We start from the raw sequence: 16522 nt of genomic DNA on the forward strand, positions 1-16522 counted from the left end.
AGTCAGTGTGCACACCTGAACATCAGGTGATCTGAGTCACTGCAGTCGGTCCAGACAGACCCGGTCCAGACAGAAGCAGCAGATGTAACGAGCAGTTTGAGCTAAAAACGATCTGAAATGTTCTAAGATGTCAGTTGTGAGCCGAACTGAACCGACCAGAACTTAAAGTTCTGAAACATGAAACATGTCAGTGTCACTCAAAGTGCTAATGACATTATGTCTTGATGTGTGTGTTCACTGTGTGTCAGGAAGTGTTCACAGGTATACGCACAGATCCAGTGTCTTTAGCATTTCTGTTTCATTTCTTATTTGTGAATATCTTTTTTCACTTTTTGTGTTTCTGCCTCGTGTCCTGTCCTCTTCCAGGTCACCACGGTGGAGAGGAGGTCGTGTGGCTCGTCCTGCTCAGTCGTCTCCTGGATCCAAACACTTCACGTTAATTATAATTTGTATCAGATTTTCCGTCAACTTGTCCACTGTGACGTCCACTGACCGTCTGTCCGTCCTGAGAGGATCCTCCTCTGTGGCTCCTCCTGATGTTTCTCACATCTTTTTTTCCTGTTGAAAGATTTGTTTTCTCAGCATGTGAAGTTTTTCCTCTCTTGAATCGAGGACGTCGTTCACTGTACAGGTTGTAAATCACTGAGGAGATGTGACGGATTTGTTTAGTGTTTGTTCTGTGTGCTGCTGCGTCAAATCAAAGTCCTCCTCCAGGAGATCAGTAAAGGTTCGTCTCGTCTCGTCTCGTCTCCTCTCATCTCATCTCATCTCATCTCGTCTTGTCTCGTCTCGTCTCGTCTCGTCTCGTGTTTCAGCATATTTTTCACATTATCTTAAAAACATTTCCACAACACGAGAGGTGAAAAAGGATCATTTGACACCAGAATCATCAAAATCAACATGTTAATGACGGTTCTGCTGAAATAATGTCGTGTTTCTGGATATTTTTCACGACTGTAAAACAACAATAACAGAAAGAGATATAAAAAATGATTCCAGAGTTAAAAACCTGTCACCTGGCACCAGAATCATGTCAGTGGACCTGGAGACTCACCTGTACAGGTGAGAAACTGATGATTCTTTAATATTTACAATATATTTTGTTGTTAATGTTTCTGTCTTCTGCAGGACGGTGAGACTGAACTGAAGCATCAAAATATGATATATAATATATTTAATCTAAAGTAATTTAATTAGCATGTTAAGTCTCAGAGAAACTCACACAACAGAGGACACGTGAAATAATTAAAGTCTGGTTCAAACATGCGGCTGAAGTCATAAAACATTAATGGCTCTTGAATGTTTGGGTGGAGCTGACGAGCCCGGGTGGAGCTGACGAGCCCGGGTGGAGCTGAGCTTCATTATCAGGAGTCTGAACCTGTTCAGCAGATTCTTCGCCTCCTGTGAACGTTTCCTGTTTGTCTCAACGTTTCTCATGACGACGCTCGACCAGCTCGTTTCTCTCTGAAGCAGCTGTTTCTGCTTCCTCTCAGTCGAGATGTAAAGTGTGTGTTCTGTTTCTTTAGATGTGAAATGAAATACAGTAAATAAATCTATTATTCCTCCGGTCTGTGTCAGAACACGTTGATGTGAAGACGGAGGACGAGCCTGTTGTTCTGCAGCTCGTCAGCTTGTTTCAGCTTTAAATCTTTAAAATGAGAATATCTCCAGTGAGCGATCGAAGCTGAACTCTGAACCTCGTGCTCCTGATGCGTGCAGGTGAAACACTGGTCTAACTCACCTGCAGGTACTCAAGCAGCTCGCTGGCTCCACCTCCTGGCCCTCGACTGTAGGTGCTGATAGAGGTTTGTTACCATCCGGACACATTTCTTTAGTTTGGGTCACATTCGACAAACTGTTTCATGAGCTGTGTGACAGAGTGAGTGGTTCTGATGTCGGGTGTGTCGCTGATCGCAGCCCAGGTCGAATCGGTGGGAGGTCAGACAGGTACCATGCAGGCAGCAGTCCCACTGATAAGACCATCTTTCTTTGTTTGGGCTGATTTTCAGAGTCTGGACTGATGCAGTGGATCCAGATCACCTGTGTGCAGGTGGTGAGACTGACTCCTGACTGAGGACGGGAAGCAGCTCGGGCCGTTCTCCTCCCAGCCAGCGACGTCCTTTTGTGAAGGCTTGAAGAGTGAACACCAGCTGGGTCTCACACTCTGAATCTGTCCCGGACTCACTCAGAACCTCGGCCCGTTAGGTTGCCAGTCAGAAACTCTGCTCTGGAAACTGTTCTTCCTTGAACCCCTTGAAACCCAAAACCTCATATACACCTTCAGTTTTAACATTGTAGGAGCACATCTCAGTTGGATTATCCCTGAGGAGGCGTTCCCTCTAGATGTTTTATGTTTGTATCTTTATGTAGGTTTGTGTGACTTTTAAGTGTTTTCCTGCCAGAACCGCCACCAGCACAAGTCCTCAGGTGTTCACTGTCAAATATACGAATATTATTGTAATCTGCGATAGGAAACACTTACACGCCTCGTATGAATTTTAGACCAAATAAAACTAAGAAAGATGAAGTAAACCCTTCAAGTAATCGATGTTGGCAACAGTAACTGTATTCAGATTACCACCAGTTCACACTATAACAGAATACAGTGGCTGGATATAATCACGTCTCTGATCCGGCTCACTACATCTGAGCTCCCCTCGGATCCTCTGATGAGACTCCAGGTGTTTGTTCCTCCAGACGGTCTGGATCAGCACCGACTCTGAGCTCGTCCAGCCTCCACACGACACCCGGCCGACGTTTTCTGTTTTCTGGCGCCCCCTAGCTGTGGGAAATATACGCTGTGTGTTTAAATGAAGCAGTGAAGAAGAAAGACGATCAGCCGGGTTTAAACTCATTTTATTGAACTTTTGTAAAAGAAGAAATCAGCTGAAGCTCCGTTAGCATCACACACCGACTGCAGGGTGTGTGTGTGTGTGTGTGTGTGAGTGTGTGTGTGTGTATGTGTGTGTGTGTGTGTGTGTGTGTGAGTGTGTGTGTGTGTGTGTATGTGTGTGTGTGTGAGTGTGTGTGTGTGTGTGTGTATGTGTGTGTGTGTGAGTGTGAGTGTGTGTGTGAGTGTGTGTGTGTGTATGTGTGTGTGTGTGAGTGTGAGTGTGTGTGTGAGTGAGTTATTAGTGAATGTGTGCGTGTCAGTAAAGCGACATGCAGTTAAAAGGCTTCAGGTGTCCGTCTGTCAGGGGGCGGAGTCAGCCTGGTGATTGACAGGAGGGGGCGGGGCTTGTAGGACACTTGTGGCATCTAATGTGAACACTCAGCCAATCAGCTGAGAGTATAACGGATGACATACGACCTGATTAAAATCACCTCTGAGTTTAAAAACCTGACATCAGTGTGTACGGTGAGGCAGTGTTACCATGGTGACAGGAGGGGAGGGTTTGGTTAGTGAGGTTAAACTGCACAGAGGTCAGAGGTCAAAGGGTTGAGCGACAGCCGGAGTATAAATGTTCCTCTTCTCTCGCTCCTCATTGGACAGGAAGAAAGAGGAAGTGACTGCAGACACTGACAGAGAGACAGGAAACAAAATGGAGGACAGTTAATTTAATTTAATTACATTTAATCTTATTTACATTTGACTGAACTTCTCTCAGGTGTTTTCCTCAGGTGTCTCCTCACCTACTGAGCAGCCTGTTCAGTCTGTTCTCCTCCTGCTTCTGTCTTTGGGAGGTCAGCCTATAGGAGAGAAGATCACAGGTCACATGACTGCCTCCAGACTCCTCCTCCAATCAGCTCCTGTACACAGCACAGACATGTATACGTAGACGCCTCGTTGACTGACGCTGCCTATTGGAGCGGACGTGTCAGCGCGGCCGCCATCTTGGCTGGTCCCCAGTGCATTTAAGTCTGCTGAGGAAGGTGAAGGCGTAAACCCGACTGAATTAATCACAACTCCACGATTTTCACACGGTTTTGTTTGTTACAAACAGCAGAGATTCAGTTACGATACAGGACGCTGTCACACATTAAAAACACATGCTTTCGTGCTGAAGGACTTTGTATTATGCTCTTTAACAAAGACATATGGTACGGCATACTGAAAAAATGTATAAATTAATTCATGATTGAGTCTGGTGCTAGCCGAGAGTGAGGGGACCCATCCAATATGGCGGCGACGCTGGGTTACGTCCCAGCACGTCATGCGGCGTCTATGTACATCTGTCTATGGTACACAGCTCCACTTCTCCCACAACAGCTGTTAGTCACAACACCAACGTGACGACTGGCGGGAATGAGCTGGACCAATCACATTTAACCAAATATCCACAACCGCTCCGCCTTTAAACTCGGCGTCCATGTTTGTTTTGGTGCGAGAACGTGTGACGGTCGGCGTCCATGTTTGTTTGCATCATTTGTTTTGGGAGAAGTGTAACTGACAGCAGCTTGTACAGGAGAGCGCCCCCTATCTGCAGAAGAGAGATGAGATGAAGTTGAGCTGAAAGAAGCAGCCGAGTTCGTCGGTGCTGGTGAGTTACAGCGACGCTGGAGGAGATCTTCATGTTTCAGTCGTCACAGACGCATCTGAACTTCTCTACACTGCTGATTCACAGCTGATCTTTATCTTTCAGTCCAGTCAAAGTAAAATGTTGTCAGTTAACCTTTCACATTTCTACGTGTCTTATGTAAAATCAAGTATCACATCAACAGTGTTCAGCTTCAGGACAGCAGAGTGTCTTCACAGTCTGAGTCTGTTTGGATGAAGCTGCTGTGAATCATTAATCAGGAGTGTCCACACCTGCTGCAGGTGAACTGGATCTACTGCAGTCAGTCCAGAGAGACTCTGACATTCAGCTACAATAAAAGATAGAAGGAGCAGATGTAATGGGACCTTGTTCTGGACCTCACTAACACCAGGACCTCTATTTATTCATTCATTTGGCTGTTTATGTAAATGAAAACAGTTTTCGTCGTCTCTCCAGAGACTTATGATGAAGCTTGTGCCGTGCACACACACCACACCTCATACAGAAAGGACCTTTCAGGGGACGAGGGACAGTGTGAGGTGCAGAGACTCAACTCTGAAACCAACAGAGCCAAAGACTTTAAATTTAAATGATTGTAAAGCTCCCGTGTAAATTAAGTTATGACGAGCAAATAAAGTGAATGATGAGTCACGTCGTTAATATATTTCTTACACATGATTAAACTCTTCATCGTTAAGGTAAATTGTCTCCATGCTGCGGTTAGTTCAGCTCAAACTAATTAGTCACATTAACAGGAAACAGCTGCAGTGAGACAAAAACATTTATAATTAAAGATTCAGATTTGAAACGTGTGTAAATAAAATGAGTTTTCCTCTGAATGAAGCAGCAGAAACATCAGAGAAGGGTTAGAGTTAACGAGCATCATGCCATGCAACCCCCCCGACCAATCAGGCACCTCCTCAGACACTGGTCCCGCCTCCTCCTGCTCCCAGCCAATCACCAGAGAGTTATGAACAGAAACACAACATGAAACGTATCAACACAACACAGACTTTATATTAACAACTGTGAAACTATAAATGTTATAAATGAGGCAGAGGAAGATATAAACAAGAGTTAATCTGTTGACTCACGTGGAAAATTTAAAGAATGTTAAAATATTTTGACATTTAAAAATTAAAATAAGCACAAAATATTTTATAAATTAATCACAGACTGATGAGAGAAATAAAGCTCATGAATGACATCAATCACTCTGGTGTGACATCACTCACCAGTTTGACCAATCCGCTCGCCACCGCCGCACTCTCCACCCCCTCCACCGCCACCTGGGCGACCTCGTTGGCCCCGGTTACTGCGGTGTCGGCAGCAACGTTGGCCTGTTCGTTCGTCTTCTGGGCGACTGGATGACAGGAAACAGGAAACAGGAAGAGGAGTCAGAGGACTGTCCAGCTTCACAGTGACAGAGGACAGTTTCTCTCAGCTGTTTAATAATTAAAACTTTAATATAACACCAACATTTCATTTATTCTAAGTAATTACAGATCCCAGTGAGGCTCCTCTGAAACTGTAGCGTCTGCTAACAAACAGTCTGATCACCTGTGTTGACGCTGGTCACTACGCCCTCCATCGTCTTGTTTCCTGGAAAAGAAGAAAAAAAAAACGTTTAAATGGAGTCAAATCTGATTTACAGCCGTTTATTAGAGACGGGCCTTTATTGTGTCGTTCTCCTGTTTTATCAGAATATTTGATGAGATGTTGATGAGAGTCGTCTTCTCAACATGTTCACGTTATAAATACAGAACAACGTCCGTTTACAGTCACGTCAAACACTCTCCCATCACCTCCACCTTACCTTTAGTTTGAAAGGGCAAACGTTGACTTTTTAATTTGAAACATTTGCAGGAAGTGTTGCTGAACAGAAAAACAGCAGAGAGGTTAGAAATGTTCGTTCTGCTCAGTGAATCACGTGACGTAGTTTCTGATCCACATTTGTTTTGACGTTCTAACGTTGAAAGAAATCAAACAGATCAGAGTCACATGTGAGATATAACAGCTGACCTGGTTTCCTCTCCAGCTGCTCGCTCAATTATTTATTCATGTCACCCAGTTTACACCGAGCAGGGCTGGAGGAAGTACTCCTGTAATAAAGTACTCAGTCCTAAATATTACATTTCTGTGTTGTTATCATGTCTTCATCACTTCAATGCTGCGGCTGGTAAACAAGGATTTATATTTAGTATAAATGAACTAATATTGATCAAATAGATGAAATGTAGTTAATACATAAAACACATCATCATTTATCAGCTGACTGTTGTTGAATATTAATTACATTTTATAATAAAATGAATCTGTCAAAGTAATCAGTAACTACAGTAAATAAACACTTGAGTAAATGTACTCAAGAACCAGCAGTGATGAAGGTCGACTGTTGAGTCCTCTCACATCTCTTGTGTCCCGACTGAAAAGCTGCACTTGAACGCACCACAAAGACTACAGCCAACAGCCAATCAGCTCGCACCGCCAGGTCTGTGCACGTTATTTCTCCGGGCTCTCATTGGTTTTTGTCTCTGTCTCTAGTGGACATGAGAGGAAATGCAGTAGGTCTGAGCCGGCTGGTTGCTTGGTCCCGGTCCAGTTCTCCCTGTGGGCGTCCGTCTGCTCCGACACGTGATGGATCAGACTGAACGGCGTCTTTGTGTGAGTGAACAGTGACCCACAGACACAGCAGCTGTTTGAGGCTGATGTTCACCATCAGTTACAGGAAGGCAGCCTATCACCAGATATCATGCATATTTAATGAGCCTGCAGGTTTAATCTCCTCTAATGGACTTTAATCAATAAACAATTAGTATGTTTTGATCTCTGGCGAATGTCCACGGACCGCGAGCTGAACAGGAAATGTCCCAAACTGGTGAAGACACAGAGGATTATACGTCAGGACAGCCGCTGTGATCTGAACTGGACCTCCAGAAAGATAACGAGCTGCCTGACAAACATAACGTTGGATCCATGAGGAGACGGACTCACGCGTTTCTGTCGTCCTCACGCTGCCGTCAGATCACAGAAACTTATTTCCTACTTGGCAACTCAACAAAAATGTTGTTTAGTCAGACGATGACAGAATGTTCTGAGGAAAGAGCGGTTCTTCACCCAGAACCCAAAGTGTGATGCAACAATGATCTTTAACCTGAAGACTGAGTGGAGGGCAGTGGGTATGACACGTGGTTCTGTTGGTTCTGAGAGCGTACAGATGACGGTCCCGGCTGGCAGCCATGTTGTCTTTGTTAATGCTGAGTCATGTTTCAGGTCCTGTAGATGTTATTAATGCTGAGTCATGTTTCTCTGAGCAGCAGGGGGCGCTGCAGTCCTCCCTCGAGCCCGACCGCCTCTCTGATGTTCAGCGAGGAGCTTCAAGATCTCATGTGAATATTTTAAGATTCATCTTCTTGTTCTCCATCATCCAAGTTTAATGTTGAATCACTCCTCCACCCGTCCCTCCGTCCCTCCGTCCCTCCGCCAGAAACTCAAATCACTGATGAATTAATGTGCAGCTTCTCTCTGAGTTTCTTTCTTTCCTTCCATCTGTCCTTTGATATAAACCGACTACAACATCTTTAAATTTCATGCATGATGTCATCATGAACAACACTTTTCTCTTTTTGTTCTGTTTAAGATTTTAATGTTTTTAAGACTCCTTCCACTCCTCCCTCCGTCCTCCAGCTCACAGATTTCATAATTTCAAGTCAAACTGAACTTTTTATTTGCCAGTTTTTCTTTTTACTCCTCTCCCCTCCATCCATCCCTCCATCCGCCCTCTTACCGACATAGATGACCCCCTCCTTGGTCTTGGCGGCGGCCTCCTCCACTCCGGCCTTCGTCTTCTCGGCGGCGGCCACCACTCCACCCTTCGCCATGGAGATTCCCTTCTTCAGAGCGTCCATGATGCTTTGCTTCTCCTCTCTTCTTCTTCTTCTTCTTCTAGTCTTATTCACTTGTTTTCTCTCTTCTTCTACCTCTTCTTCTTCTGCTGCTCTGTGTGCCTCTGTCCTCTCGTCTCCTTCTCCCTGCTAATGGATGAAAGACAGAGAGGGAGAGAGAGAGAGAGAGAGAAGGGGTGGAGAGAGGGCACGTGAGAGAGAGAGAGTAATTTATAGAGATGACATGGGACTCTTGTTTTGCAGTGGAGAGAGAGAGAGGGGAAAGTGGTGGAGAGACAGAGGTAGAAAAACACTGAAGAAGAGAGAGAGGAGGAGGAGGGGCGTGTCCAGGGAGCGGCCAGCTATGATTGGCTCTCTGCCCAGTCAGAGGCGGGACCACAGTGTGAACCAGATGATTGACGGATAAATGAAGCTGAGATTTATAAAGTTTCAGATTGTTTTCTCCAACACGTTTATTTATCTGTACGACAATATTTCACACAAAGTCGTGAATTCGCCAACATGCAACATTTCCATATTTACACAAGATGAAAATATTCAGTATTCGCGTGTCGCTGTGCTTTGTTGTCTCTGGAGGAGAGTCGGTGCAGATCCAGACCTCCTGCAGGAATAAACACCTGGAGTCTCATCAGGTTCTGATCCGGAGCCGTTTACAGACGGGGCAGAGCTCAGAGATTACTTAGTAACTTAATAAGGTGATTTATCTTCACTCCTGTTGATCAGCCTGACTGCAGCAGTGATCCGGAGGTGATCCAGGTTCTGTTCTGTTGACTGCTGACTGGAGCTGGAGGGGAAACGGACTTTACTTCATGAACGTAACGTTCCAGAGAGGAGACAGAGAACCAGAACCAGAACCAGAGTCTGTGCTGAGTGCTGACTGAACACAGGCTGTGAACGACAGCGAGCTGTGATTGGCTGCTGTCATGTCTCGCGGCTGCACAGCCTTGCTTCAACCTGTCCCGGTGGCCACTCGTGGTATTGCAGCTAAAAACAGGAACCGCAGACGAGGTGGATTACGACTCTTTCTGTTCTGCATGTTTGATCCATGGAGGTTTTATATTTCTAATGCTTTGCTCAAGACGATTAAAAATCTGTGATGTCATCACAATGTGAAGCCTATAGGCTGAACGGGAACTGGTGGGCGGGGCCAGCGTGGGGAACTCTACTGCACATATTCAATGGGCCGCATAACCAGGAAGTAAACGCTGAGCAATTCTCATTGGTCTGAACGGACGCCATCTTTACATCTGACGGACAGAAACATCATGGAGTCTCATCATAATGCGCCAACATGGCCGCCGGCTGACATCACAGAGGAGAGAGAGAGGGGAGGTGAAGAGAAGAAGCAGGAGGAGTCTACTGTGTCCTTACAGGAACCTGGGTCTGACTCAGCAACACACACACACACGCACACACGCACACACACACACACACACACACGCACACACACACACACACACACACACACTCCTCTCAGACACACCCTTGGCTGCCTCACCCCTCCTCTGATTCGCTAACAGCCATCGTCTATTTTTAGACTGATTTTATTTCATTTCATCAGGATGGTCGGCTGCATTATGGGCTGCTGTGGGTTACCGTGGCGATGAGAGCTGTCCACCCAGCTGCATTGATCAATACTGACCACACACACACACACACACACACACACACACACACACACACACACACACTTCATTGATCTCTGTGTAGTTTTCTCTATCAGAAGAACAAACTCACGATTTATCTCTAATTTCTCTAAAATAACTCAAAACATCACTTAAAGAAATAAATAATGATGTTTAATTCTCTGATGTTTCTTTGTATCTCGTACTGAAGGTTCTGACCCGTCAAATGTTTCCTAAAGTTTGGGTCTGAATCACGACCTGCAACACAAATATGACCCGTTCTGTATTTGTTCTGACGTCAGTTTGGGCTGAAAGTCGTCCTCAAAGTGCACAAAGCAACAATTCATCCACACGGACAAAAACAACATGACAATGTAAATAAAATCACATTATTACAGCTAATAAGTCCGTTTCAGTCAGAACTGTGCTGCTGGTTTTATGGCGACAAAATTGCCTTTTTTTCACAGGAAGTCGGATCATCTCCTTCTGTAGTCATGACGACCAAAACAGGTATTTTAATCTAAACCAGGATGTTTTCTAACCCTGACCAAGTGTTTTTGCAACATAAAAAAACCTTCAGCTACAAGTTGTTGTTGATTCTAGCGCCCCCTTTGGACAAAAGCGGTATGACACCAGCACCTGCTGCTGTAAAGACCTGGCTAACACCTAGCGCGTGCTAAACATCAGTCTGTTCGCTGATGGTCTCGTTTGCTGATTCAGGTCGTTTTTAATCATCAGAAGCATCAGAGGCTGTTTCATAAACACTGAAAAGAGAAACCTGTGATTTGAAGAGAGTTCGCTGACCTGACTCCCGGTGGAGATGGACCCAGGACAGCGAACGCACCGTCCCTCATCTTCTCAGTCTGGACCGAGTCAACTAACAGGCAGTGTTCAGAAGACCTGAGGGACCTGGAAGAAGAAGATGGTGTCAGCAGATCGCTGATATACTCTGAAGCAAGACTGTTCACACAGAACCAACGTGGAGGATCAAGAGACCGAGCAGGTCCAAGAATTACACCCAGACAACACACAGGTTAAAGGAGCACAGGCGGATACGTTGTTATCAGCTGAAAGCACTTATTGATTATACAGTTAGCTGATAAAGTCCAGTGGTTCCCAACATCAGGCTCAGGTCCTTCAGAGGGTCACAACGTGCACCGGAGGGGTCGTCACATGATTCGCTCTGTTTCACTGAAACATGTTGACCTCCAACAGAAGTTATATTCAGACCACCAGACCAGATATCACACAGCTGAGTCCAACTGAGCCCACAGACAGCAGCCCACTGTGTGTGTCTGTGTGTGTGAGAGTGTGTGTCTGTGTGTGTGAGAGTGTGTGTCTGTGTGTGTGAGAGTGTGTCTGTGTGTGTGAGAGTGTGTGTCTGTGTGTGTGAGAGTGTGTGTCTGTGTGTGTGTGACAGCAGACAATGAAGTCTTTAATTCAGATGAAACAGAAGATAATAGAGTGGAAAATAACTTCAGCACAATAACACACACAGACACACAGACACACAGACACATACACACACAGACACACACACATACACACACAGACACACACTCACACACACACACACACACACACACACACACACAGTGTGAGTTGTGATCAGCACGTTTAATGATCCGATGGGCCGGACTGAGCCACACTGGACTCATGTCACTGTCACTCCTGTTTATTGACAGAATAATTGAACAGACACTGATATCAGAGCTGTGTGGACCCAGAGTCAGAGCTGGTACTGAATATGTTCTGTTGTGTTAACTGGAGCTGACTCGTCAGCAGAAGATCTGTACAGCTCGCTCCAGATCACCTCTGTGAGGAATCCAACAGCTGCCTGCTAATTGATCACTGCAGCGTCCTAATGAGGAGAGTGTGTGTGTGAGTGTGTGTGTGAGTGAGTGTGTGTGTCTGTGTGTGTGTGAGTGTGTGTCTGTGTGTCTGTCTGTGTGTGTGTGTGTGTGAGTGTGTGTGTGAGCGTGTGTGTGTGTCTCACATGTCTGTCTCTGTGATCACTTTAGTTTCAGAACAACAGTGACAAAATCAATATTTACAATATTAATGAGGTCATAACACAAACTGTTTCCATCAGTGAATAAACCAGCTGTTCTCAGAGGAAAATAAGGTCCAGAACACTGTCTGAAGATAGAAAGGTGGCAGGGTCCGCCACATATACACAAAGTAAAACTCCTTTGAGGTCAGTTTGTTAATTCAGTTATGAAAACAAAGTCAGTTTGTTTATTTAGTTTGATTCTTTTGCTCCTCATTTACATTTCTTCACCTAAACTACAGACTGCTCCTTTAATTAAACAGTAAAAGCCAAATAAATAGATTAATAAATAAATAAACATGTAAAATTAAGACTTAAAACTGTATTTGCAGTTATTCCACTTTGTGGAGCTCCAGCTGCAGGAATATTACAGTTTGGTTTATATTGTGATATAATATATCAGATCATGTGGTTCATGGTGGCAAAGTGACTGTGTGACGTTGTGTTCATGCAGTCTGACGGATAAACAGCGGCACCCTGTGGTCACAAATATACAGCAGGTGTCATCAGAGATCAGATGAATGACAGACTCCATAATAGTAATCTGATTACTCAGTTTCCTGTGTCTCAGTTCAGCTCCTGTATGTTACAGACGCTGCGTGTTGACTGAGCGTGAAGACGTCTTGATGTCCTAAACAGAACCGGTCTCTGACATCATCAGTGGACCGGCTGAGTGTGACGACACTGCAGGTGACACCATGAACACTTTCCATCAGTCGATGTTTCTGCACACTCTCCCTGAGGGAATTACCCACAGTTCATAGGGTCGTAACATTAACGCTGCTGTATGTAAGAATTGACCACCTGCTAACTGCTGCTAACTGTAGCTGCCGTTAGCTCAGTTAACCGTGCAGCTAGTGGTCGTGTCAGCTGGGAGCTCAGAGCAGAGGGGGCTAGCTGGTTAGCATGCTAACTTCAATAGATGTCTCTGCAACACAAACTCAGACGTGTTTGACAGACGTCAGGACTGTTTTCTTAATTTTTTGTTAATAATTTCACTTTTTAAGGTTTTTTTACTAAAATTCTTACAGACTGCACCTTTAAACGCAGGGTTAGCAGGAGAGAAGCTAACGATGCTAAACCAGATGCTGGTGCTCGTTTACATCTGTTTAATGTTGTTATTCTATCACGCAACATCAAACAGACCTTTACGTACAGCTGGCTCGTCACTCAGTTTATTATTAAAACAACAGTGATTTCTATCGCTGACACGTCCGAACATGTTTCTGTGTTTTGTTTTTATCATCATATATTTTAAAATGTTCAATAAAAAGTCATAAACCCACAAAGTCAAGTCAAGAAGTGACCAGGTGAGGTCCGTGAGGTTTTTGAGGGCTCAGGGTTTAAGGCCTTGGGGGGACACTGGACCGGTCCGATAGGCAGTGGTTCTCAAACTGGGGGCGGGTCCCACAGAACCACTGCAGCACGGTCGTGGATGAAAATATGGAGTGAAACTCAGAATGAACATGTTTGCTGATGGTGTCCTGCTGATCTCACGTGAACCTTTATTATTTGCTTCCCTGATAATTATTGATGATCAATAAAAACTGAGGTCAGATTTGTTCAGGAAACAGTTTGAGAAGCGGCTTTAACATTGTTTGGTTTCAGTTTGTTGTTTCATTACCTTCAGGACAGGAAGGACATCAGTGCAGCAGCATCAGATCAGCTGGGTTCTGGTTCTGGTCCACAGTTTGAACTCCAGTCGATGAGTTTTTGTCTGGTGAGACGTGACGAGCAGAATCATCTCTATAAATGGTATAAAGAGGGTTCGTTAAGTTTGTGACTGTGATGATCACAGCTGAGCCTCAGTCATGTGACGTCTGCGGCGATATCACATCATTTCATCTGATTATGGTGAAAGTCGGAGGAGAGCATGTGGCGTTTGATGTGAACAATGTGTTTAGTCATCATCGTTGACTGTCTGCCACGTAACGTTCAGGGGCTTCAGGAGAAAAACACACTTTTGAGCCCCTTCAGCTTCATGCCCTCATGCGCAGCACGAAAGCTCAGTAGCGCCCCCTAACGCCCCCTTATGGCTTTTCCCATTCTGTACGGACCCAATGTCTGTGCCTCGTACTTTAACTAACTCATCCTACAGATTTAAAGCCACAGACTTCACACTCACTAAATATCATCTTCAGAACTTGGTGATGACACCTTGTCAAAAGCTTTCGCCTACGTTATACCTGGTGGGCGTGGCAGTGTGTTCAACTTTGCAACACCCCTTATGGCTTTTCCTATTCTGTAGGAACCCATTTCTAAGCCTCGTACATTGTTTAACTTGGCCTACAGATTTAACCCCACAGACTTCCCAGTCACTAAGTATCATCCTCATGCCTTGATGATGAAAGTTGTGAAAAGCTTTTGCCTACGTTATTCCTGTTGGGCGTGGCAGTGCGGTCAATTTCGATGACCCCCTTATGGCTTTTCCCATTCTGTACTGACCCAATATGTCTGTGCCTCGTACTTTAACTAACTCGTCCTACAGATTTAACACCACAGACTTCACATTCACTCAGCAGCATCCTCAGACCTTCAACAGCCTGTGTTGTGCTTGGTGGGTGTGGCGGTGAGGTCAATTTCGATCCTTCGCCATCGCGCAAGAAGTCCTTATAACTTCAACATACAATTTCCCATCTGCATCAAATTGCTCACACATGTAGAGGAGCTCACCCTGAATACGTCTCTGCATCAATACTGTGTCATATCCATAGCACCACCCACTGGACACAGAAAGTCACTGAAGATGTCACTGTTGTGTTTTGTGTGACACAAATCCCATTTAGGTAGGACATTTCCACAGGCAACAGACAAGCACACATCTGTGCACACAGGCCTCCGACGGCGCCACAGCCCAACGTACGTGGGGGGCGAGGGCCCGTTCATCACTGCTTGCAGTTTTAATTATTATTAATTTTCATTAATTTTTATATGTAAATATTTGCATGTTAGCTCAATAGCTTCCAGGTCATGTGATCAATTGACTCAAAATCAGTGTGGGATCATGTAACTACACTGGCTGCATGAGTCATGGGTCACCAGATTCGGCCCGTAGCTCGTTACACATGAGTACGTTAATTCGATACTACAACTGCCCTCATGTGCAGCACGATAGCTCAGTAGCGCCCCCTAACGCCCCCTTATGGCTTTTCCCATTAAGTTTTTTTAATTTCTACGCCTCGTACTTTATTTCACTAGTCCTACAGATTTAACGCCACAGACTTCACACTCACTAAATATCATGTTCAGACCTTGATGATGACACCTTGTCAAAAGCTTTTGCCTCCGATAAACATATGTATCATGACCAGACGCACAAAATACCCCTCGGCACCGAAACCCTCAGTCCAACAGGAAGTCGGCCATTTTGGTTCACAGCGGTCATTTTGTCAAACTTGAAGCTCCGCCTCCTACATGCACATGCACTAACGAATTTCGGCACGCATAAGTATCGTGACCAAACGCACAAAAAAGCCTCTTGGACCCACAACCTCAGTCCAACGGGAAGTTTGCCATTTTGGTTCAAAGTTGAGATGTTGCCGCCATTTCCACCCATTTCCGTGGCTCGTACTTTAATTAACTTTCCCTACAGATTTAACGCCACAGACTTCACAGTCACTAAGAGTCATCCTCATACCTTGATGATGAAGAGTTGTAAAAAGCTTTCGCCTACGTTATTCCTGGTGGGCATGACAGTCTGAACTTTCAATGCTTGGCCACTGTAAGAGCCACGTCAGTGTGTGGTGTGTGTTGGACACAAACTGTCCACTAGGTGGCTACGTTGTGTTGTGGGTCAGCCTGATATCAATCAATCAGATGTCATTTATATCGCACATTTAATACAAATACAATGTAGCACAAAGAGCTTCACACAATAAAAGCAAGCACAACAAAACAGAAGTGAAACCAAAAGACACACACACACACACACACACACACTTTCTCTCACATAACACATACATGCATTTCTGACAGAAGCTCACTGAGGCGCTATCTTTCGCTCAGCTATGTGCTGTGACGACAAACATCATCCAGTTTACATGACATTCACAGGCTGTTTTCTCCAAATCACACATTACAACATGACATATAACTGATGGGTGAGCTCTCGGGCCACATAGTGGACAGACTCGCCCTCTGCGTCTGCCCTCCGACGGCGCCACGGCCCGACGTACGTGGGGGGGCGAGGGCCCGTTCATCGCTGCTTGCAGCTTTAATTATTATTATTATTATCAATAATTATTATTATTGATTTGATGAGAAAACTTTAGACTGATAATATAAAACACGCTGACAAAAAACCTCCTCCACTTCAGGAGAACAAAGAAAGACGCTTTTACGACGTTTTACATTGAATTGGTTGATATGTCATGTTTTATTTGACAATAAACAGATTGTTCACATTTTATGATGTTAGGCACTTTAGTGTTGACTGTAAAGTTAAGTGTAGTGTTGTGTAGAGTT

At 44.8% G+C, this 16522-nt stretch overlaps 1 protein-coding gene across 3 annotated transcripts; it reads right to left on the bottom strand.

The window, feature by feature from the left end:
• Window positions 1-2840: 2840 nt before the first annotated feature.
• Window positions 2841-13799, bottom strand: sncga (synuclein, gamma a). Of its 3 annotated transcripts, XM_084375960.1 has the most exons (8): window positions 13683-13799; window positions 10813-10917; window positions 8266-8512; window positions 6039-6080; window positions 5714-5841; window positions 5395-5421; window positions 3634-3690; window positions 2841-3519 (listed from the first exon to the last, which is right to left on the bottom strand). In XM_084375960.1, the coding sequence occupies exons 3-7, from the start codon at window positions 8384-8386 to the stop codon at window positions 3634-3636; spliced, it is 375 nt and encodes a 124-aa protein (XP_084232086.1). In that variant the 5' UTR covers window positions 8387-8512; window positions 10813-10917; window positions 13683-13799; the 3' UTR covers window positions 2841-3519. The 3 variants fall into 3 exon arrangements, with proteins under 3 accessions (XP_084232086.1, XP_084232088.1, XP_084232087.1); XM_084375962.1 differs by lacking the exon at window positions 5395-5421 and having other exon boundaries at window positions 13683-13798; XM_084375961.1 differs by lacking the exons at window positions 10813-10917; window positions 13683-13799 and having other exon boundaries at window positions 8266-8611.
• Between the last annotated feature and the right edge of the window lie 2723 nt (window positions 13800-16522).

Source organism: Pagrus pagrus (assembly GCF_965226575.1).
Source record: "Pagrus pagrus genome assembly, chromosome: 15".
Lineage (NCBI taxonomy): Eukaryota > Metazoa > Chordata > Actinopteri > Spariformes > Sparidae > Pagrus > Pagrus pagrus.